The 24,583-nt window shown below is 38.0% G+C and overlaps 4 protein-coding genes across 5 annotated transcripts; 2 read left to right on the forward strand and 2 right to left on the reverse strand.

Moving 5' to 3' along the window:
- Positions 1-790: 790 nt before the first annotated feature.
- Positions 791-7,382, reverse strand: edc3 (enhancer of mRNA decapping 3 homolog (S. cerevisiae)). 2 transcript variants are annotated; one of them, XM_066649667.1, is made up of 7 exons: positions 7,248-7,382; positions 6,471-6,639; positions 6,061-6,353; positions 5,455-5,796; positions 5,173-5,326; positions 4,872-5,089; positions 791-4,713 (listed from the first exon to the last, which is right to left on the reverse strand). In XM_066649667.1, the coding sequence occupies exons 2-7, from the start codon at positions 6,632-6,634 to the stop codon at positions 4,379-4,381; spliced, it is 1,506 nt and encodes a 501-aa protein (XP_066505764.1). In that variant the 5' UTR covers positions 6,635-6,639; positions 7,248-7,382; the 3' UTR covers positions 791-4,378. The 2 variants fall into 2 exon arrangements, with proteins under 2 accessions (XP_066505764.1, XP_066505765.1); XM_066649668.1 differs by having other exon boundaries at positions 6,471-6,684; positions 7,248-7,374.
- Positions 7,383-9,155: 1,773 nt separating this feature from the next.
- On the forward strand, positions 9,156-12,027 carry kxd1 (KxDL motif containing 1). The gene is made up of 5 exons (XM_066649741.1): positions 9,156-9,403; positions 9,892-9,993; positions 10,253-10,405; positions 10,835-10,881; positions 11,043-12,027. Exons 2-5 carry the CDS (start codon positions 9,899-9,901, stop codon positions 11,288-11,290), a joined length of 543 nt encoding a protein of 180 aa, XP_066505838.1. The 5' UTR covers positions 9,156-9,403; positions 9,892-9,898; the 3' UTR covers positions 11,291-12,027.
- Positions 12,028-12,732: 705 nt separating this feature from the next.
- On the forward strand, positions 12,733-19,384 carry ergic2 (ERGIC and golgi 2). The gene is made up of 14 exons (XM_066649174.1): positions 12,733-12,904; positions 13,819-13,959; positions 14,092-14,200; positions 14,309-14,355; positions 14,593-14,660; positions 14,751-14,791; positions 14,942-15,043; positions 15,607-15,702; positions 15,971-16,026; positions 16,334-16,432; positions 16,627-16,724; positions 17,079-17,241; positions 17,340-17,419; positions 17,774-19,384. Exons 2-14 carry the CDS (start codon positions 13,854-13,856, stop codon positions 17,837-17,839), a joined length of 1,131 nt encoding a protein of 376 aa, XP_066505271.1. The 5' UTR covers positions 12,733-12,904; positions 13,819-13,853; the 3' UTR covers positions 17,840-19,384.
- Positions 19,385-21,686: 2,302 nt separating this feature from the next.
- si:ch211-127m7.2 (uncharacterized) lies at positions 21,687-23,611 on the reverse strand. The gene is made up of 3 exons (XM_066650029.1): positions 23,356-23,611; positions 22,508-22,583; positions 21,687-22,348 (listed from the first exon to the last, which is right to left on the reverse strand). Exons 1-3 carry the CDS (start codon positions 23,466-23,468, stop codon positions 22,034-22,036), a joined length of 504 nt encoding a protein of 167 aa, XP_066506126.1. The 5' UTR covers positions 23,469-23,611; the 3' UTR covers positions 21,687-22,033.
- Positions 23,612-24,583: the final 972 nt, after the last annotated feature.

Genomic DNA, 24,583 nt, shown 5'->3' on the forward strand with positions numbered 1-24,583 from the left:
TTGGTTAATAAATTGTACACATCATATCCACCACTCTAAAAATATCCAAGTTGCTAAATGCCTCTATAATGCGTAACTTCCCCTCAGATCTCTCTGGGGTTACCATTAGTTATTTCGAATACTGAATCAAGCAGAACTATATAAAACTAGACAGAATCCCTCTTCAACCTCAGGTAACAAAGAGGACATCTCTTTCAATCCCTGGAATAAAATTAGTATTCTTAAAAACACATCATTGTAGAGTTCAGCCAATGTCTCTATAATGTCATGACATTCGGTTTTCTATCATGAGTACGTTTGGTCCCTACAAACCAATTCACACGCTAGTACGCATGCGCTGGTCGTAGGGGTCTAGCTACACTGAAAATGTGAGTCCTGCGACACCCTCAGTTCAGCTGGAGAACTGCAGTGAATGGAAGATATGGGCTGTAAATGCCAAAAAAAAAAAAAACATTTTTAAGGACATTAATAAGACTCGAAGGCTAATATTTTTTTTACTTCCATTTTAAAAAGTCGTCTTATGGGGAAAATGTCATTTTTCAGCATCGAAATGATTTAATATAGTGCTTAACTGATCATTCAGTACCCCCCCCCCCCCCCTTAAGACTAATGTCATTTCTTGTATTGGGAAAAAAACTACAATTTAGAAATAAACATAATTAGATTTAAAGACTTTACAATGATTAAAAGTATGCACAGGAATAAGTTTTGAGTGGGGAAAAATGCACTTCAGTCTCAAAAAAATTAATTAAATAAATAAATAAATAAATAAATAAAGGCTTTTGCTTCATTTGCTTTATTCACTCAGCTTCAAGGGTTCAAAACCCTACTGACATGTTAAGATTTTAATGCCTGTGTACAGACACCCAAACCATTCAGAACAGTATTGTTCTCCATGATCACTGAAAAAGAAATTCTTCCCTCAAGCTAAGTCAGATAGTAGTCATGTACTAAACGAAACCTGCATTATTTATTAAGAAATTTTCAAAATAACAGCTCATTAAACAAAGTGAAGTGACTTTTGTTACATGCCTTTTCTCCAGACTGTATAACAAAGAGGAAGCATGTACCAGAAGACGACAAAACTAAAGCATATTCAGAATCATTTTAAAAATCTGAACCGTGAACACGACCACACACAGAACAAGGCCCTAAGAATAAATGGCTTGTGTTGGCCAGGGTCTGACACTTTCTGCCTTTGCTGATGTCATTCACATCATATGAAAGAAAACAAATCCTTTACAAACAAATAAAATAAGACATTTAGAGAACAGTCACTGATATCAGTTATGTAATAACAGTAAGTGACTACAAAAAAGAATGAAATAAAGCATTAATGCTATGCTCCATAGCCATACGTCAGGACAGTTGAGAGGCTCAGAGTCCATTCTTGGTCTGTTTTCAGGAGACATGTAAATATTCCTGTCTGAAAATCAAAAAAAGTTAAACCTCACATTCAGGAATGGTTTTGACATAAGTGCATTTCTCTGCACCCAGCTACTTAAATTCTGCAATTCAAACACAAAATCAACCAGCAGTAAACTCCAGTGGATTCTGTCTGAATAAAAGTCAACTGGTGTGGGTTGAATAACAAAAACAAAATCTGAGAGGAACTTTTCTGTCCTCTGCAGTTAGAATAAATCTGGCATCCCTTGACGCACGCCTTATTTTTTGTTTCCAAAATTCCAATAGTTTTTGCTGTTTAAAAATATGTTAATAAAAATGCAGAGGAACAGCTAACGTTATCTGTTAGGATGACTTTCTTGATTATAAAGATACACAATCTCATGTTACAGATTATAGCATCAAAGCCCAGTTTTAGGAAAAAAATTTAAAAAGTTCAAGTCCCAAATCAGACTAGCTGTATTAAATGCCCGTAATTTTTCAAACAAAAGTTAGTATTGATTCCATTTTGACTCATCACTGTTCCAAGGTCCAGGCCAAGATATGACCTACAGTGAATGCCAATGTTGTTCATCTTATTATGATTTAGAAGGCTAAGATTTTATAACAAGGGGAAAATGAAATCCAAATCAAACTAATTGCTTCAAATTTTGCTGTATGGTCCATGTTGTTCAAATCTATCACCATTCAGGCAAGAACTCATTAAGAATATCAACTAAACATTTGCTTTACTACTAAAGCCACTACATTTGTAGTTATCGTATTTGAAATGTCCAGATACTAACAGTGACTACACAAAACCATAAAGTCTATTTGGCACATTTTTCCCCAACAGCCTTCAGTGGTTTTTTTTTTTTTTTTTTTTTTTTTTTTTTTTTTTTTTAAAGATATCAGCATAATTAACACGCATACATTCTTACACTCATCTCCCAACATTGTGAGATATTTTAGCCATTTGATATTCCATAAAAACGAATAGTCAAGACTCTTTTTTGAAATCCTTCAGCTCCACTGATGGATGCAAGTTGTTCACTGCATCAGTAAACACTATATTTAGGATACTATATGACAACAGAGACTAAACCTGTCACAAAGAAACATTTTATGATATGCAATATACTAATATTGTCCTCCATTAAAGAAGCAACATGTACACATGTGCCTTTTGCTGGCTATAGAACCATGAACACAAAACATGTATTGAACAGTTTTTGGAAATTTCACAAAAGATGGCCTATCTGGAATTCACGATACAGCCACTGTAGTACCACGTACACTAGAAATGGGGAGAACATTGTTTCAGAATAACATTAAGGCAGCTTCAAAGTCTCCTTTTAAACAAACGTCATGTCCAAAGATTTTTTTTTTTTTTTAAATACCACATTTTCCAAAAGATTGCATTACATAGGGAGATTCAATCAAGTAAAATCTCAGCCTTCCGAGTCTCCATGTTCCCCAACTGCCAAACAAAAAAAACATTTAAGTGCAACCTTCAAACAGAGAATCACAGAAGTAACAGACAGGTAGAATAACAGCCGCATAAGTAAGAAAGAAACAAAGAAAGAAAGAATGCAAGGACAAAAATAATTCAACCAAAATAATTTCTGCAAAAAACCAAAACAAAACCTCAAAAATCCCTAAACATAAACATACACTAAAAAAAGTTAACCTGTGTGAAGGAAGCAAGATATCACTCCCCTGAAATGGTTTAAGTATTAACAATTTACCTACACAGTTAAAAATGTGTTTTACCTGGAATTAATTCAAACATAAGTTACAATTCATAAATATTTTCTCCAACTAATAATTTTCAAATCCAAATTTAGAATGGAAATGTTTTTCAAGACACAAGTCACTTTAAACTAAAAAGAGCGTTTCAATAAGAAAGAGCATTTCAATAAGAAAGAGCTTACCTGTTTATCTATTTAGTTTCAAAGTTTATATCATGGTTCAGTGTATACATTAGTCCCACAATAAGGTCACACAATGCCATACAATACTTGTCAAATCAGATAGACACAACATTTCCACAGTTCTTGTAAAAATAGGCCTTTAAACAAACTATTTTGGTAATATCTGTTGGTATAAATCCGTTTTCCTGAAAAGAAACGTTCATATAAATTAGCCAATTGTTCTTGTTCAACAAATAAAACTAAGCAGTAACGTATCATATCTGATCATATTAAACCAGTTTCTATGAATCCCACAGAAGGTAAAATGTCCACTTTAAAACAATAGGGGAAAAAAACCCTGCCTTGTGCTCAGTGCTTGTGTGCTGACAATGATCACATTGGCACCAGATTGGAAAGAAAGGATATCCCCATATGCTACACATTTATCTTCTCAAAATGATACTGTGTTTATCTGAATACAAAGGAATTGATTATTTGAAATGAAAATATGAAGGGGAAAAAAAAAAAAATTTTGAAAAAAGTCCCGAAGCTAATTAGAGTGAGAACGGAAACCATCGAGTCCCAGGCAGGATAATTCTAGGTCTGCTCTGTGTGATTTTACACAGCTTGTAAAGGTTGAATATTACATCTCTGTGCAAACAGATCTGAGCCTGGCAGATCAAACCACTTCTTTAGTCTGTAAAGACTACAAAAATCATCCAAAAACTGTTCATTTCAAAATCAAAATGTTGGAGGTGGCAAATACTTGATGCTGGTTCCTCTGTAAATTCGCAGAAGGCGGGTGGGAGCCACATGCAGGCTGTTCTCCTCTGCTATTCTGCTTTATAAATTGAGCCTTACATTCCACCTCTCCTCTGTTTGAGAATTATGTTGCTTCAAAGAAATCAACAAAAAGATGCTGGATTCATTATGACCATAAAGTTCAATGATCACAAAGCTTATACAGAACTCTTACTCTCTTCTCCAACTCACAAAATAATAAAAAAAAGAATTTAAGGCAGGTTCTGGCTCAATACCCTGAACCCTGACTCAAGAGGTCGTGGGTGAGGGATGTTGTCTGCTTATGCTGGGTGCAATGGAATAACAAACTTGCAGCCAAAAGGGGAGTGATACTTGATGCCCACTTCCTGAAATACTTGCCGGGGAAGGCCTATGTCACACAGGTAAACACGGCCTGCTATCTCAGGCAGTGGGAGGGGAAGCCCCAGTGATAGGGACCACTTTGCTTCCACTGCTTGCTCCTGCCCATTCACTGGAGGATCTATACTCAGCACAGGGGCTCGGTTCTGGTTAGCCCAATCAGCAGCAGCCCGGTACCAAGGCTGGTCCCTCAGGAAAGTGTTCTCATGAGAGTCAAGGCAGTTTATGACCAGGTCAACGGGAGTGTCTGGCAAGTCTGTGAAAATTCAAACCATGCAAAGTCATTACTGATGATGCAAAACATGAATATGCCTGACACTATTTGTAATGATTAAAATCACTTAATATTAAGAAAAGCTTCACTGTGTAAATTGGGTTTAACTGGGATTCTGAGCTTTTGCTGTATATTCTTACCTTTGACAATGGAAACCTGTTTTCCATTTGTCTTACTGAACAGTGTTAGTTCACTGGTAATAGCTTCCAGCATCTTGACAAAGTTAGGGAGAAAGAGGATGACTTCTACTTCATGGTTGGCCAGGTGGCGGCCACAGCTGATTCCCTGAGCTCCTTGTACATGTGGCCCACACAGCAGTGCTACTGTCGGCCGTTGGTGCACATTTTTAGGGGTGAGCCTAGGATGTAAACATTTAAAGCATTTTTGGAAAATTAAATCACAACTGCTTATTTTTATACCAATATTTTTAAGCACGCTCACCTGTTTGGACCTCCAAGCAATGTAAGTGCCATCTGGCTAGCACAAACACCAGTCATCTCCAGCCTGCGCTCCAGAGAGAGACCGTAACTCTCTGCCATGCTTAGCAAGCGCTTGTGCAACTCGTATGAAATACTGGGGACCACCAGTCCCGAGTCTTGTAAAACAAAAAGGAATTTTATTTTTACAGTACCATCGTTTTATGTTTCAGTATTTTAATATGTTTATACAACAAATAAAACTTAAATTTTGAAAACAACTACAGTATCATTAGCACAAAGTTACCAGTGCTATATTCTTTCGTCCCAGGTTGAGGCACAGTGATTTGTCGGTAGACAACAGGTTTAGCTTCCAGAATGTTCTCATCATGGCGGTAGCGTGAGGGAGTCTGCTCTGCAGGAGTTCCTCGTGACCGTGCACCATTTCCTCGACGGTCAGATGACTCAATCTCTGAGAAAACAGCTGCTTTGTCAAATAGAGCCAGGTTCCCTTCAAAATCAAAGTCCTCATCTAGGACGTCATCCATGCCGTCTCCAAAACATTCATCATCTTTGTTTTTCATCTGACCATTCTTTGACCCATTCTTCTTTGGGGTGGCTTGATTTGCACCCTTACTGCTAGAGGACCCTGAAAGAAATTGAGACAACAACAAGTGCTTCAGTCAGTCCATAGCTGACTACAGTAAAAACTTTACATTCTGTAGACAGATTAAGCAGAGCCTATATCTGAGAAACTACATGTTTCAATATAGCAAAAAATGACTACAGAGTGTGTTAAATGCCTAAACACACAAACCAACCACAGTTTATGCAATAAATGCAAGCAAATTAAATGTACAATACTGAAAACTGTATTAACCGTACTTTTACTGGTGGTTTCCTTGATACTCACAAGAGTTGTGCCTTCGTCTGAAGCCTTTATTCTGGCCTGCTATGTCTACATGACGTTCTCCATAGCTCTTGGAATAGTGCTGTAAAGGTGACATCCCTCCCTCCTGGAGCCTGGGTTCAGCCTTAGTCGGTACGGTCACAGGGGCACTGTTGACTTGCGCAGTACCTCCACCCTTATCCTTGCGTCCATTGTAGCCAGCTGACGTGGAGTTTGAGTCAGGAACACTCCGCTTTGTGACTCCATTGGAGCCATGACGAATTTCCAAGATTTTGAGTTCTTTGATGTCCATAGCACTGTGAACACACCAGAGAACTAGCATTACACATCAGAAAACAGAAAAAATATGTGCCACAAATTTTTATAATTAAATGTACAAAAAAAGTGGTTTGGAAATAAGCTTCATTACCAACCTGAAAGTGACCTCAGGCACTGGACACTTGATTCCATTGTGAAATGGTTGTCTGAGGGAGATGGTTTGGCTGGACTGATCAACTGAGGAGACTTCACCTTGGTACACTCCTAAAGTTGCTCCACAATTGATTGAAACAAGACTGCCCAGCCAGTCTGCTGCCATTCTTTCTAATGAAATTAGAGTAAAGTAGACCAAACAACGATTTTTGCCACCTTCACATGAGTAAGAAGTAAAATGTAAAAAGACAGATATGGAAAGTTAGTGATAGAATTGGTACTGAGAGTTACATAATGGCAGAAACTGGAAGGGAGAGAAATTGGGAGTTAATGATGGAATGAGAATTGGTTGGGATTGGTTTATAGGATTTGGAGTCCAAAAACGTAAAAAAGTTTTTCTATGAGAAGAGCTATTAAATTACTGAAAGGAATGTAATGAATCCACAGCTCCGCACTAAGTTGGATGAAGAGGCCTGATTCCTGAAGAGCTAACGTTATATTTCAACGCAAATGGCTAATCAAAGCGGCTAGAGACAGCTGTCAAAACCTGGTAGAAATGAGCCTATAAGTAAACTACACACGTTTAATCATATATATGTACTAAAACAAACAGTTAATAAAACTGTAGTAAACGCGTCTTTTCTCCTGTTATTTAATGCGCGGCTGAGGCTAGCGGTGTTAGCGGGATACCGTTAAGCTATATAACGTTACTCCATAACTAACTTAGCGAGGGTCTGTGTTCTGTGCGTTTTAATCGGTGCGTAAATGCGTAAACGTACCTGCTGTTAACAGAGGCGCAGGTTTCCTGGAGTAAGTGTTTTAAAAATAAATGTTTAGTTAAATTCTCTCAGCACTGCTCTTCTGCTTGCTGAGGTTCTTCCTCGGTGTCAGAGCTCTAGTTCTTTACCGCCGCCACAGCCCTGGAGACAAACCGAGAAGTCACCTCGGCGACCGGAGCTTTACCAGTGCTGCTCGACTCCTCAAAACAGGGGAGTCGATTCTAAATCTGATTCACAGTTGTGAGAAATGTTAGAATCGATTCAAAGATTCGATTCCATGCTATAATCCCAAATAGTTACAAAAATTCGTACTTTGTGTACTGTATGTTTTTTTTTCTGTAGGGTAGTACTGCTGCGAGTACTGTTTTTATATTTTTTTGTTATGATATAAAACTACAGGTTAAGGACGCAGTGCAAACTACTTGCACTTAAAAAAAAAAAAGAAGAAAAAGAAAAACACAAGCAGCATTTTTCAGGGTGGTCAGAAGCCCAGTCCAGTCACCACTTTAGTGACATTAACAGTACACGGTTGCTTGGTTCAAATGCTGTATTTGGGATAGACTTTAATTTACAGATTGTAAGTGCCTCCCTGTGATTGTGTAAACTCATTTGGACATAAACAGTGGTTCATTCATTCACTCATTATCTGTAATCGCTTATCCAGTACAGGGTTGCGGTGGGTTTGGAGACTACCCGGAATCATTGAGCGCAAGGCAGGAACACACTATGGAAGGTGCGCCAGTCCTTCACACTGCAGCATACACACACAAACACATTCACTCACACCTACTGATACTTCTGAGTCGCCAATCCACCTACAAACGTGTGTTTTTGGACTGTGGGAGGAAACCGGAGCACGTGGAGGAAACCCACGTGGACACTGGGAGAACACACCAACTCCTCACAGACAGTCAACCACAGCAGGAGAACCACAGCACAAATGAACCACAGTGGTTCAGTTAAGATTATAAGAATAATTAATCTCAGTGAAAATATCAATCAATAAACAAATGAATTTATATTCACATTTTAATATCATACTCACCACCATCTTAGTTTATAAACAAAACAAACTTTCTAACTGGATCTCACCTATATCTCAAGAAATGTTTAGGTTAGTGGACTCTACTGAGCCCACATCATTGTAGACCTTACTGATGGCTTCAGGAAAAACACATAGAAGGTTCTTGTGAGCATAAATTTGATCTGCAAAATGAGTAACAGGATACACTACAGCTACTCAGTTTTGCATACATACACAGTTTTGGACCTGGAGTGCAATCAATTGTAAAAGGCTACATTTTACAAACACTTATACAGGAAAACCTTTAAATTACAAGATAGGTCTCATCAGTGTGCGCTTATTCAAAACCACAACCTGCAAGTGTGGAAAAAGTCCCCAACACCATATTAATGGATTTTGCTACTACTTTAGCCTAACTACTTTAGTAAGATGAGCCCTTAAAGAAGAAATCAAGTGAACACTTAAACAGCAAATTTAATGTATTTTCTGCAACTGCTTCATCCAGTTACAAATGCATACACACAATCATTAGGTGCAAGCTATGAACACAGCCTGGGCAGGGCCCCAGCCCATCACAAGCAGCAGAATGTGACCAAGTCAGACATTTCCTTTTTCCAACCCGAATAATGCTGGACAACGATGTTTATAAACTATAATCCACAAACCACTTCATGTTTTATATATAGTCTAAATATATAGGCCTGCAATCTATGGCGTCAGCAGTGCAGCTCGATTCCATACCGAGAGCCGACTCTTAGGTTCTATTTGGAACCCAGAGCCGACTCTTATATCTGGAACCGAACAATCGAGTATTTTTTAACCGACTCCTAGCCTTATTTTAGAAGTTTACTGATTCACGAGTGGATTTTAATTCTTATTTTAAGTCTATAAACAAACGTTCAAATAAGACAGCAGCGAATAAATTGTCTAAACGTGTTTTTAAAATTGGCTGCTCCTCCGGGTGTGACAGACTCGTCACATGACAAACAACAACAAAGATGTCTGCTCTCTGCAAACCGCTGCTTTAAGAATTTACGTGCCTCATAAACCCGCCGTTTTTGCGATTACTTGAGCTGTATATTAACATTTCTCCTTGGAGGTCCTGCTTGATTTGGAGTAGAAAACCACACGGGTAATATTCTATTAATCTATTTCGCCAGCTAGCATATATAAATCCTAACGTTACACCTTTATTCCAGACCCATAGAAATATAAGTGTAGTCTTTCTGATCGAGGGCGTAGAAGGAATCTCATATTTGTTTTTCTCCCCCCACATTTTCTACTTATTTGATCGTTTCAGATATGAAGCTATTTAAAAAGGTTAGTGAAATGGTGCTCTGTAAAATTGCCATCTCTGGTATAGTAAAACAGATTTCATTAAGGATGATGACTGTAACATACCCATTTTATGTCTTATATTCCCATTTTTTAAGTTGCTCAACTATTATTACATCAGAAAAATGATGGAATTACTGTTTTTAATATGTCCTTTCATATGACAACTGTCTGCATATGGACTTTGGATAAACACTTTGATCCCTACTTAAGTGTTCACTAATCTACAGGCATGAATCTACGGCTAAATCTGAGCTAACCCAGCTGTTTGTCTTTCTTTTAAAGTTGCAACATGGATCCTACTGCATCTGGAATCTTCTGCAACAGAATGCTGAGCATGGTCAACTCAGAGGATGTAAATGCCATCATTCAAGCCCAGAGACACATGTAAGTTTTTGCTGCTTATAATCATACATAGTAGAGTAGATAACTAATAAAAAATAATGAATTGTTGATTAAATGGTAGATTGAAAATCACAGTGCATCCCATTTCTACTGGGTAAGATAACAGTAACTTCAGGATACTTTTAGGAAATTAACTAGATCTGTTTAAAAACAATTTTCAGACTCTCTTCAATTAACACAGAATACATTATATACATTATATTGTGTGTGTGTGTATGTATATTTTAATCTCTTTATCCAGGCTGGACCGCTTTGAGAAGACCAACGAGATGCTCATTAACTTTAATGGATTGTCCAATGTGAGATTGCAGCAGATGAACGATCGTTTTCTGCTCCATACTCGAACTTTAATTGAGATGAAGAAGGACTTGGACAGTATTTTCCGGCGAATAAGGTATGGCCTCTTTCCATGATCCAAATTAGAGCCTTTATATGCTATATATCAACGTGTTTGCAGGCACTCTTCTAATTAGTGAATTCAGCTACTTAAAGTCCCAAAGCTAATACAGGCTTGCAATTGTGCAAAAACATGGCTTGTTTAATCTTTATAGAAAAGAATAACCAGTTGAAGAAGATGTTCTGGAGCAGATACTTAAAGATAACATAATTTCACTCTGCCCATTGCCAAACTTTGGAGAGAAGGGTATAAGTTGAAATGGTTAATGTCATTAAATATTCCCAGCAGTGATCAAACATTGAGTGTAAAACCTTCCCTGAAGAGTTGAGTCTGTTTCTGCAGCAAAGGGCATAAGGGGACAAATTCTCAAAAGGTTTGAACATATATGGAATCATTTGAAATAATGAAACTCATATCTTTGCCTAGGACGTTGAAAGGCAAGATTGCTAAGCAGTATCCTGAGGCTTTCAGCAGTAAGTTTTGCCCTGACAGTTTTACAGTGATCATTTTCTGCAATCACACAAAATGTATTTATTTGTTGTCTATCTATCTATCTATCTATCTATCTATCTATCTATCTATCTATCTATCTATCTATCTACCTACTTATTTATCTATTTATCTATCTATCTAGATGTTCATGAGTCTCCCAGTTTGGAGGATGATGATGATGAATTTGACCCCATTCCTCCCAGTGTAGCCACCACTGCCACAACAACTGAACAAAGCACAGAGTCATGTGACACAAGCCCTGATGTTATATCACCGACAATTAGTCGCTGCTCTGAGGAATTTTCCCAGGAGAATATAGATACACCTACATCAGACAGCCCTGAGAGGCCAGTGTTGCTGGATGAGGGTCCAGATTCTGCTGAGATCTAAGATTTTCTTTCAACATCACTGCATATTCGAGATACTTCAGTACCTCACATTACTAGCTAACAAATGGGCTGCGCGGGCTGAATCTACAGTGTTTGCCAAATGTAATTTTAAACAGTTATTTAATTTAAGGTCCTTGTCACTTTTATTTTTTTCCACAATTTTAAGGTCTCAGTGGGTAATACTGTTACAGACCGTGTGTGTTTTACAATATCAGAATAAGAGTTTATTTATTTTTGTCACATTAAAGTAGCACCATCTAACCATCAATTCTCAGTTAGGGACAGTTTCGCACAAATCTGTGTTGTTTTAATGCAAAGTATGTGACTGAAAAGCAGGGGAAATGCTCAGACTGCTTAGCTTTTGTTGTTTACACCAGTAACCCATTCCTAGGTAATCTCAGAAAAAACTGCAGCACATAATTTTGTTTTCCCAATATTAATCTGTTACAGTTTTTCTTGAGAGTGCTTAAACTGAAAATGCTACAATAAATTTAGAGTAATTATGAAGATTTTATGGTACTTCTGGGTAATGAAGCAGCATTTAATTGAAGATATTCTCAAACTGACCTTAGTCTTTACCCTTGGGGGGAAGAAAAAAATTTTAATACCGTTTTATATGGTATACAAAGATATTGTACAACTCTTTTAGACCTCCTGCAGGACATATGTATAAAGGATGGTATACCTTTATATTCAAATCCACCAGGTTTTATGGCTGTATTATTTGTGCTTCTTATCATGTCATTAAACTAATTTTAATGTAAAACATGTACATTTGAATGTTGGTGTAGTTATAGACAGTAATTAATACAGTACTATGCAAAATCAGAGACTGCACTTTCTTAGATTAATCTGTAGTCCAAAAAACAAACAAAAACAACAACACACATTTAGCTTAAAATTACACATAAGCCTGATTGGCTCACTATAATAAAACAATAAAAAATAAAATTTAGTAGTTGAATTTTCATGATAGAAATAATCTGAAATACACCTCAAGTTGAAAAAAGTGTCCATTATTGAGTGTGTGAGTGAATGTGTGAGTGTGTGTTGCCCTGTGAAGGACTGGTGCCCCTTTTCTGTGTTGGTATGAATGTACACTGATACACTGAGAATGATATATATACTCACTCCATTCAGTACTCCATTCTCTGACCTCCACTGACCACACAGTAGCACTTTTTAGTTTTACAATTACAGACTGTGTTCCACCTGTTGCTATACATGGTAGACTAAAATCTGTATTTGCAGAGTTACAAAGTGCTCCTGTGTGGTCAGTGGAGCTGATAGAATAGGCAGTGAATGTAAAAACAATGAGGCTGTCTTAATGATATGCAAAGGAAACCCGTTATCACTAAACATCAGAAACACAGAAAGCACAGCCCGCTGGGGGGCGGTATACACTTTATACACATTGTAGCATTGGTACCACGCTGTTGACGGGGTACTACAACTCCCATAATGCAACAGCAAGGCGTCGTCACAACTCAACATCAACCAGCGTTCTGCTCGGATAAAACATTCTTACACTGCGTTTAATGATTCCTAACACGGGTTCAGTCGGGTTGGGTGCCAGTTTACAGCCAAACAAATGAATTAAAAACAGTATTCAAAGGTAAGAGTCCAGTCTTGCTAAATAGCTGCAAGTTATAGTTTTAAGCTTTAGTGTGGGTTATTGCAGGTGTTAGCTGCTGCTAGTTTAGCGTGTTCTGTTATTTGCGCCTGAACTCCACAAGTAGACTGTAGTAACGAATATGGATGAAAGAAATTTGAATATACTATGTTATTACTCTTGTTCTAATAAAAAGTGTAGAGAAACGCTAAGAGACAATAACCCGTTAGTCAAAGAAAATGAGTAAGGCTGTTTTACTAGTAGTATATTAGCCTTTGTTTGAGTTTGAATTGATGTTTGAAGGTGTGGAGAACTTCTTTAACATCTGTGAATGTGGCTTTTCTACAGCGCACTTACCTTTTATGCTTTTGTGTTGCTGAAAACAAGGACTGAATAATCATATTAGAGTCATATCAGTATCAACAAATAATTGTTGATAGCACCCTCTGGTATTGATTAAACATTTAAAATCGTATTGTGACTTAGTTAACTACATTTTTGCCTCCTTTCTGTACATATGGATCGGTGAGTATGCAATTAGTCCCACCCTCTGTCTCCACTGCCTTCAGGTCAAAAGGATTTGTTCATAATGTTTATGATGCAAGAAACCCTGGATGTCGGAATCTGCTGATTTCAGACTGGCTTTTTAGCACTATGGTTTCAAAGCATAAATGCTCCGCCATCATGCTGACTGCGTGTTTTGTGAATATGTCTTTTGCATATTAAAACCACCACATGGACATGTTCACAACTTGATTTTCACTGCGGTGGGATTAAGGAGGTATTAGAGAGATCAAGATTTGATCAGTATTTCATGATCAAATATCACTGTCATAATCTATTTGTTTCATGGGCATCTATATCTCTTACTCAGTGCCAATTATAATATGACATTATAACTGTTTTCCTCATTACAGGTTCATGAAGGTATTGGTGGTGGATTGCACCAAAGATGCGGCGATTGTCCCGAAAGAAAGCCCTCAACTTTGTGAAGGAGTTGGATGCTTTCCCCAAAGTACCTGAGAGTTATGTTGAGACAACTGCTAGTGGTGGAACTGGTGAGCAGTCCCAGTCATATATGAATTCCCTTTCGTGATCCGTTTTCAGACTTTCATGTCCTTAAACCTTTCTGGAGAGTAATGTGAACACAACAGTTTTAACAAATGAAAATGTTGTCTTTCTGCTAACAGTATCTTTGATAGCCTTCACTGCCATGGCAGTCCTGGCCTTTTTTGAGTTTTTTGTGTATCGGGATACATGGATGAAATACGAATATGATGTGGATAAGGATTTTACAAGGTAAGGGATTTACCCAGGTATATAATCTGTCGTCTTTCTATCTAATCTGAATCTTAAATAATTATAGAGAAACCAGGAGACCTGACCTTTTTCCCCTCTTTTTTTCAGTAAATTAAGAATCAACATAGATATTACAGTCGCAATGAGGTGCCAGTGTAAGTATTTTTTCCCACAGAAGGTTATGTCTCATAGTTTAGTGTTGGTTTTCTAGAAAACTTCAAGCAAAACTGTATATTATTAAAAGTCCACCATTATAATTTAAGATCAAGAGCAGATTTTATTTGTCCTTGGAGTTTAATTTAGTCACATAAGTTCACATAATAAAATAGCTTGTTTTGTAAACAGTGTCACCTCCATTGCATTTAATCTTGGGATTTTCTTGGTTTCTCCAGTTGTAGGTGCAGATGTATTAGACTTGGCTGAAACAATGGTAGCATCAGATGGCTTGCTGTATGAACCGGTGAGAACTCATCACTGTGATAGTTTATTAAAACTGTTGTGTATTTACTTTATTTTAACGTTTTCAAGAGATTTTATGGCTCTTTTGCAGGTTGTATTTGAGCTGTCCCCTCAACAAATGCGATGGCACAGGTAATCCAATAATTCTGTCCTGCTGTAGTAGCAAGTTATAATTCCAAGTAGAAAGTTACTGTAACATCCTGTCATTTCATGCCCTTTAGCAAATGTGGCTAACCAACAGCCAAAACTCACGCATACTTTACTCTGCTGGTCTTTCACTAGGACACTTCTGCTGGTTCAGAACAAACTGCGAGAGGAGCACTCACTCCAGGACGTCATCTTCAAGAGTGTCATGAGAGGAGTCCCTACCGCACTGCCACCAAGGTCAGCCCTCAGTCCCTTTGTTGTAACACATTAACATCATGGTTCAGGTACGGGGCACTTGTTGTTTATAGAAAATGTAGATTATTGGTAATGGAATTGATCAGTAAGCAATTAATAGTAAACTGGAGGGTTTGTTATAATAATAATAATAAATGGAATTTTTAAAGCGCTTTTCAGTAACCCAAAGACGCTATTTCCAACACTTGATGTGTACTTTTACAAAATGTAATTTGTTTTCTTCAGATGTGACAAACATTGAAATCATAGGCTACAACACTGAGTAATGCAAATCCCAAGTCATTGAATTGTTTTGAAGATGTAATTTTGCTCTAATTCCATCCTCGTAAGTTTACATTGTCACTCATTTATTGCAGAATTTATCAAATATGTAGCACAGGAAGGCTGTGATTCAGGTTTGGATGCTGATCTCTGGAGCAAACATTCATGATTTGTTGATGTGCATTATGTATATTCACAGATATCTGTGAGCAGAACACCATCCGTTGTTTACAATTTTGCAGTTGCACAAGAGTAATTTAGGTAATTTTCTTTTTTCTATTCAGAGAGGATGATCCCTTGCAGCCACTAAATGCATGTAGGATACACGGACATCTATATGTTAATAAAGTGGCTGGCAATTTCCACATTACAGTTGGCAAGTACGCATCTTCATCTCCTTGGCATTTCCTACTAAATCCCCCTGTACATCAACCACTTAATTAAATCTCTGATTATGTGAGGAATCATACATGGTCTCCAGTATTTTTTACCTCTTCAAGTCATAAATTAGTGTATCTGGTTCAAATTATGCAGGTAATATTTGGAACCAGATATTATAATGACAGCAGACTATGCTCAAGATTCCTATCTTGATCTGTGTAGCTGGTTTTATAGATGAACTTTGTTTGTTTTGTCACTTCTTTGCAGAGCCATCCCACACCCAAGAGGCCATGCTCACCTTGCTGCCTTGGTCAGCCATGAAAGTAAGTTTGTTTGTCTGCTTAACATTCCATTCCATTACTGTGTTTGTCATGGAAAATAAAAGAATTTGGATGATGATGATGCATTTGCACTGGGATACCCACTGAAGGTATCTTGGTATACATTTGTAGAACTATATTTTCAATGGTGGAAATGTATGTTTGGGAATATAATAATTAAAATGTTTTGCATAGGCCAACATCAAATTTGGTATGTGTATACAGTGTGTTTTTTCTTTCTTTTCAAGCTTAATTGAACTGATTAAGCTAATTAAACAACATCCCGTGTGTTTCTATCATCCATCCACAGCATACAACTTCTCTCATCGAATAGACCACTTGTCCTTTGGTGAAGAAATCCCAGGAATACTGAACCCATTGGATGGAACAGAAAAAGTGTGCACAGATCGTAAGTGGATTTCAAACGCTTGCTAACGGTGATATAATATTGAACGGTGTCCCACTACACCACATTGCTATTTTACATTAGGTGGCATTTGTAATTAGTGCTTATTGATGTCTAAATAAATGATTTAATATTGTCATTCTCAGTTCCTTTTGTTTCATGCCTCTACAAATGTCCTGTTGTTTTCTGGTTGGTAGATAATCAGATGTTTCAATACTTCATCACCATTGTCCCCACCAAACTGGAAACGTACAAAATCTCTGCCGATACACATCAGTACTCTGTTACAGAACGGGTAGGTCACGGGGGAAATAAATCTGTTTGGTTTGTAGGATTAAAATAAACATTTAAACAGAACATTTTAAGAAAACTCCAGGATGTAATTAGCAGCCCAGGTTTTCCAGGAAGACACCCATTAAAACTAACAATGGTAATGCTTATATACTGTATTGTAATTTAGAAAATGTACTTAATTTACACTGCATATGCATGAATGTCTTTTTTAACTTGTATTTAGATGTTTGTATATTGTGTATAGGTTTAATAAATCTGTTATTAAATTTATTGAATGTTTTATGAAAATTAAACAGTCATGACTGAAACTCAACATAGCAGTGTAATGAAAGACACTTGGGTGCTGTGTCTGCAGGAGCGAGTGATCAACCATGCAGCGGGCAGTCACGGGGTCTCGGGGATCTTTATGAAGTATGATGTGAGCTCCCTCAGTGTCAGAGTGACAGAGCAGCACATGCCATTCTGGCAGTTCCTTGTGCGTTTGTGTGGCATCATTGGAGGCATCTTCTCCACCACAGGTATAACACCAACATATCAGCTTCCTTTTGGTAATTTACCTAGGATGTGGAGAGGAGAATGACCTACATTTGAATAAGAGTGTTCTGTGGTCTCTTAGGTATGCTGCATGGCCTGGTTGGCTTTTGTGTAGATGTTGTCTGCTGTCGCTTCAAACTAGGAGTCTATAAACCCCAGAGGGTAAGTTGTTTATAAACTAGCTATTTATTTCCACCTCTTTGTCACTTTACAATTATAAAGCAGGTATATCTCTTAAGTCTTAAGACGCACAAACATTTTGAAAGGTCAAGGTGCACTTAGGAATAAATTTGCGTTGGATTATTTCATGGGCTGATAAGAAAGGAAAAAAAAAGCAGGAAGTATTTGTTTACTTTTTTGGCTTCTGTTTATTTTATTGTTTAATATTTTTTCTAGTATTATTCCATTAAAGCATTGTTGCCAGGTGGATGTCTTGTGAATTGCGATGAGGACAACTGTTGAATCATGGACATTTTTATCCATCAACTTGAATGAGTTTCTGTTTTGTTCTTGTAGATCAGTCTTTTCGATGGTCATGTGAACAGCCAAACACCTTTACTCTCTGAGAACAGTGAGCACTAGCATAACCTGGTCCTGAGAATCCTCCATCCAAGACGCAAGCACACCAGCAGTCCCCTGTATTCTCCTTGCCAACGTGGTACTGCAAAGGGCCGTCCTCTCTAAGCACATAACTGTAACTGAAACTGTAAGACACAAGTATCGCTTATTACCAAAATCATGATTTATAATTTCTTCCCCTCTAGACATGAGATGAATTATTTGTAAGAAAGTGGTCTGATCATAGTGCACATTCATTATCTGTAAGCGCTTATCCAATTCAGGGTCGTGGTGGGTCCGGAGCCTACCCGGAATCACTGGGTGCAAGGTGGGAACACACCCTGGAGGGGGCGCCATTCCTTCATAGGTCACATTCTATTCATTTTTATTTATTATTTGTAGTTTAATTTTTGTGCTTGTGAGGGGCAGTTAATTCATCTGAAAGGTCATCTTTTAAAGGAAAAAATCCATCAGGTACCAAAGGCAGACATGTGTATAACAGATTACTTGGTGTTCCTTTCATACAGGCTTGATTTTAATCAGGAAACCCTGTAAGACACAATGAATCATGGCAGTATTATGATTTGCTTTGAATTTAGATGGTGTTCAGATTTATTTGTTTAACTGCTAGGGGAGGATAAGGTTTTATCTGTTGGACACTTTTCTCAGGATAATGTAATGATATTTATTTTTATCCTAAATCATGTCATTGAGATGATGGTGGTTAAAAATATAATGTAGATAAAAATTCTTATCAGAGGAAATGTTTGTCTGTTTACAGTTGGCTCACTGAAGTAGTTTGCAGAGTACAGATATTACTTTAAATTACAGAATTCAGTGAGCACTGTAATATGAAATCACAAGGTTCCTGGTGGAATGTATTGGTAATGAGGTTTAATATTGGGGGAAAATCTGGCTCATTTAGTATAAATTTTGTAGGGAACAAAGAAAGCAAGAAACACAAATCCACTTCAGTGGTACACTGGCAGACTTTTCATATTCATGTATGCAGCTTATTTAAACCGGCACTTAATTCAGAGTTTATTTAATATGGTTTGTCCACCCAGTTCATCGACCATTAAATTTTATGAGTCAGGTTTTATGTCCCCCTCCATGTTTCTGACAGATACATCTGTTAGTTAGTAATATTGGCCAATTCTGAGTACCTGCTGTTTTATTAGTGAAATTATTTTGTGAAATAATCATTGGTCTTGTACCAATAAATTATTTTCATGGTCATGGCATCACATCTATTTAATTAAAGTGGATAGTGATTAAAAATTTCCAAAGTATATGTATTTTTTGGACTGTGAGACCCTTGAGGCTGAGACAAAAAAACCTGAATGTTACGTTAGATGACCAGTAGTTTTCATCTCCTACTTCAAGACCAAGATGCAGTGTAAAGCAATGACGGAGGCCAGAGATTAATAGCTTAACCACATTTTTAGTAAAAATATGAAGTTTGGACAAACACTGAATGTCCGGGTGATAACCAAACAAAACTTTACATCAAGAGAGTTTTGTAAATTTTGACAAGCAGGAGGAGACGCTTTAACTGTGATGTTTAAATGTGAAGAATGTAATCAAAAAACACTTTTCCTCAACATCTGCTGCACTCCAGTCTTTTTGTTTGCTGGAAAAGTGTTGGATGTGAAGACTAGTCTGTCAGTAAACGAGTAAAATAAAAAAAAAAAAGGCTTAGTCAGACATGGTAGGATTCCTCTCTCTGCTCAAGGCAGAAAAACAGCAATGAGCTTTCCAAATGTTGAAAATCATGAAAAGAAAGGATGTTTGTTCAGTTTCAAACAAGTTTATGTGGTAAATCGAACTGAATAAATACTTACAGAAAAGTTCAATTTCAGCCACGTACAAAGAGCAAAAAGAGTTTCTGAATGTAATCAAACCAGGGAGAACTGCAGTTGCCCACAACAGTAGTCGTTCCCTTTAAATGGGCGGGTCCAAAACAAATACAACTACCAGACAAGGATTGAGGCTAGATTTGGAGGAAATAAATTAGGGTGGCATGACTTGAGTCCATGAAGTAAATATCTATGTTAAAAACTTTGAAAATGCTATAGAAGGCAAGAATCTGCATTAAGGGTTCTCACTGTTTGGCACCAGTTTTAAGGTGAAGGTGGAAGGTAGATGTTGGGGATTCAAGTGTTTCTTCTCGACGAAGGAGGCTGCCAAACTTTGCCCAATATGAATGGCCATATTTTGGCCACCAACTCAGCAGAAATGTGTGCAAAGCCTAAGACATCGACCAGTTCCAGCAGACCATTGCCAGCTTCTACTAGGCCATGCCCAATTCAGTTCTCAAATAAAAACAACCTGCTTCACCACAAGGATATTTCACTGCTTCTGTCCCTCAGGATCAGCTCCACTCCAAACCCCTCTGGGCCATAGAGAGCATCCGTCCAGAGCATTTCCAGATTATGAAGAATGAGATTCAGCATACTGCCTCCAACTCTTTGAACCTCAGCAAAGTCAGGCCAGACGAATCTCCAGTTCCTCTCGATGAACAAGACTTAGCTTCGTTAGTCAGTCCCTGCAAAGCCCAGCCATAGAAAGAGAACATAATTACTCAAGGAGCATCCAGACTACAAAGCATGGGCAACTGTGGCAGTATTTTCTTTAAACACCTTTTACTGTGGCTCACTACTGTACTCAAATATTTATCATACTGTACCATAAATGTCCAAATTTCAGCTTTGGCCCATTATTAATCCCTGCAGAAATGCACAAATGTTCCTATTACACTAACATACTAAAACAGTTTAAGTCTATCACAATGGTAGGAACATTGCTTGGTACATTCATTCATTATCTGTAACCGCTTATCCAATTCAGGGTCACGGTGGGTCCAGAGCCTACCTGAAATCATTGGGAGCAAGGGAATACACCCTGGAGGGGGCGCCAGTCCTTCACAGGGCAACACAGACACACACACACACATTAACTCACACTACGGAAACTTTTGAGTCACCAATCCACCTGCAACGTGTGTTTTTGGACTGTGGGAGAAAACCTACACAGACACAGGGAGAACACACCAACACAGACATTCACCTGGAGCGGGAATCGAACCCACAACCTCCAGGTCCCTGGAGCTGTCTGACTGCAACACTACCTGCTGCGCCACCGTGCCACCCTTGCTTGGTACAGTGTATATGTAATTTGTATGGTTCTGGTTATTAATGACCTCAACAACACAGATTCCCCCTATGGAGTACATTTGGAAAACTTGTCATTGATTGTGCAGCAACCTGTGGTAGATTGCTAAGATCAGGATCCTTAAACTGCACCATGCTGGACATTCTTTCTCTTGAGCAGTAGTAGATGGTAGATGAACGTCTTTCCATCTGCTCCAGATATTGCACCCCACCAGAGCTGGAAGCATCACAGACTGCTAGAATTGGACAATGAAAATATCTTCCACATTCTGGAGTCTCCAAATGCTTTCTGTTCTAAAGTGGACAAAGTAAAGGCCGTTCTCTGTGCCTATCAGGAGCAGCAGCAGATGCTGGCAAACCTCTTTCCTCTAATCCTTTATGTGCTGCACCCTACCAGAGCAGAGAAAAGCACCAGCATCCTCCTGGAGCACAACAATTCAGATAACCCATTGCTGGAGACTCTGAAGTGTACTGTCAAACACAAAATAGCCACAATCTGAAATATGTTGCCTTCAGCTTGATGGAACTGTAGGATTCCCTGATACCAAGCAATGGAAAAAATGTAGATAACATTTATTATTAAAAATGTCTTAAAATGGGAATTTGTTCCAAGATTATTACTTCAAACAAATATCTAATCAATACATTTAAAAAGTAGTATAATCCATTGATTTTTGTAAAGTTTATTCCAAGTCATTTTTGAAGTATTCATTGTGACGCTTTGACCCTGTACAAAAAGGCAACTGGTATTTTCATGATTCAGGCGCTCATATAACACAAAGCACAAAGAAAAAATTGAAAAGAAAGTAGAAAAAGCAACAACTATACAATATACATCTTTAAAGACATAATTTACAGGATAATTTATTATAATCTCTTTGCCAGTAACAAGAAAATAATATTCAACATATAATTTACAATAATATATAATTCCACTATAATGTACATGTATAATGTATAATGTATGCTGGGGAAGATAATTCCAGGACAAATCATAAAATACAATATTAACAGGATATACGTCTGACTCCTGGTCTGTGCCTCCTCAGCTGAAGAAGATGTCTCGAATGAGCTGCAGGGCGTCAGGGTCGGGGTCAGTTCTCAGAGACTCATCCTCAGAGTCAGACTCCTTCTCCAGAGCCCGTAAATGAAAAGGAAGCTGGTCTTTAGTGTCTGATTTTGTACTTGATCTTTCTTTCTCTGTAGAGGTGATATATGCCAGGGTCTCCTGCTCAGCAACATTCAGATCTGAGTCTGATATACAGCTCCTCTCCTGAACGTCTGAGTCTGGCTCTTCTTCTGAATCTGTCTCTGGAATAATGCTCACATTTTCAGTTTCCACTGGACAAACTTTTGCTCTCTGCAACAAAGAAAACCATGTGTAAGTCTTTCATATTCAGTCATGCACATTTTTTAATCCGTGACCAAAATTTCTTCATTCAGTCCTAGCACCTAACCCCGAGATAAAGGCACCGAGCTTTTACAAAACAACACGTGCTTTTCAATTAAATAAACCTACCTTTATTCCATTCCTCTTTAAAACACTTTGTGTTGTGTCCATGAGCTCAACTTCATTCATCCAGTACAACATCTTCCTGTTAAAGATAAGAATCTGTTTTCAAATCTGAACAGAACACGCCCCACAAACCTGTAGAATAGCTGTTTGACTAAAAATCCTTGAGGCTCATTTAAAATCCCATCCAGGCAATCCATTAAACCCCTAAAAACTCACTTGTGTTCATTAGAATTATTCATCCATCATTCACTGTCTGTACGCACACACTCACGCCTATGGACACTTTTTAAATAGATTATACATCTACAAAGGTTTTTGGACCGTGGGAGGAAGCTGAAGCACCTGGAGGATAACCATGCAGACACAGGGAGAACACACTAAACTCTGCACAGACCAGGGCTCAAACCCACAACCCCAGGACCCTGAAGCTGCATGACAGCAAAGCAAATTGCTATACCACCGTGCAACCCAATTCAGAAATTATTTATAAGAAATATTCACAAGTGGCTTAGTTGTAACCCTACACATGCCCGTTCATTCACTGTCCCTAGATATAGGCTACTGTTTAACTATCCCCACCTCTATCTCGACTCACCCCCTCCAATGCTGACCTGCAGCTAGAAAGCACCCCATTTTGAGTTCACGGGATTGGTCCCTGAGGTTTATGATGTAAAAAAACCCTGGCGGTGTGAATTCGCTTTTGATACTCTGTCATAAGAAACAGTTTAAAAGCAGAAATGCTCAGGCATGGTGTTGACTGCATATTTCTCTCAGAAGTTATCTAGCAAAATTCATCACTTGCATGTAATACAATTAAAACCAGATTTACACTGGAGGGACCTTTACGTTACCTTTCGGGACGTTTTCTTTTCCTTTCCCTTGTGTGTGTTCCTACTGTTTTTCTCTCGGAGTGCTTCTCACACGAAGTCATCATCCAGGAAGGGAGACTGCGTTTTACAGACATTACAGGGCAGGTTTTAACGGAAACACCTCGGTTTTATGTCAATAATTTACTCTATCTCTGTTACTGTGCGGCGCTTCACACAACAACACTCGCTGTTACTGAGTCTGTTTCATGGCTTTGTTTCCTTCACAACACTCTCTACCTGTGAGCCAATGTTAGAACTCAGGAAGTACACTACCAAGGGAGTATCGAGCCATTTGAGACGCGCTCTCTCAAACCACATCTCAGAAATACACAGACACTCGGCCTAGAGCGCCATCAAGGGGCTTGGGGAACAGACAGCTTCTATCTGAGGAGGTACGATATATGTTCTTTAATATCGAGCCATATGTAAAATATATTTAAACATTAGAAATCTCCTTGTGCACAAAAAGAAGGTAAATTTTGATTTGCACAATTACGTCTAAAGCTTAAAGATTAAAAAGCCTTTGCATATGTATTAAACAGAATTGTGTAGGAAATACATTCCTAATAACTCCTAAAATTCCTAAAAACTCAAATATCTTCCTAAAAGCAGCAAGTCTTTTGATCTGAAGATTCTTACAATGCCACAATGGTGCCACCTAGAAGCCTGAATGGAGATTTTGTACTAAATCTATTACAACATGGGCCCCTGTCTGGAAGCATAAACAGGGTCATTCTAGGCACTATAAATATATTATTATTATTATTGACGTTATAGAGCCAAATGTTTTGGTCACGTATACCAGTAAAACATATATCAGTCCCTAAACTGATGCTGGATGTACTCAGATGTTCCACTGAAGTTCACGCAGTACTTCAATCATTTCAAGCTGCATCTTTTTCTAATTAGTAATATTATTTTTTACTTTTTTGTCCAAATTACAGTATGTTACGTTATGGATTTTAGCCTGCCGTACCTAGTCTGTTATTGAAATGCCACATAGACTGTAGTAAAGTGAAATTTCACCCCATTGACGGCCATTTTGATGTCCTCCCTTTCTGACAGTTTCCTATGGGATAAGCTGAAGTGGCATTTGTAAAGCAGAACGTATCATCAGTATTGACCTCACTAATGTCTTTATTGTTGAATTACAGTTTTAAGCCTTTCCTAGAAGAGTAGAGAATGTTACTCCTTCAAAATACCTCTCAAT

The sequence above is a fragment of the Hoplias malabaricus genome, chromosome 17 (genome assembly GCF_029633855.1).
Source record: "Hoplias malabaricus isolate fHopMal1 chromosome 17, fHopMal1.hap1, whole genome shotgun sequence".
Classification (NCBI taxonomy): domain Eukaryota; kingdom Metazoa; phylum Chordata; class Actinopteri; order Characiformes; family Erythrinidae; genus Hoplias; species Hoplias malabaricus.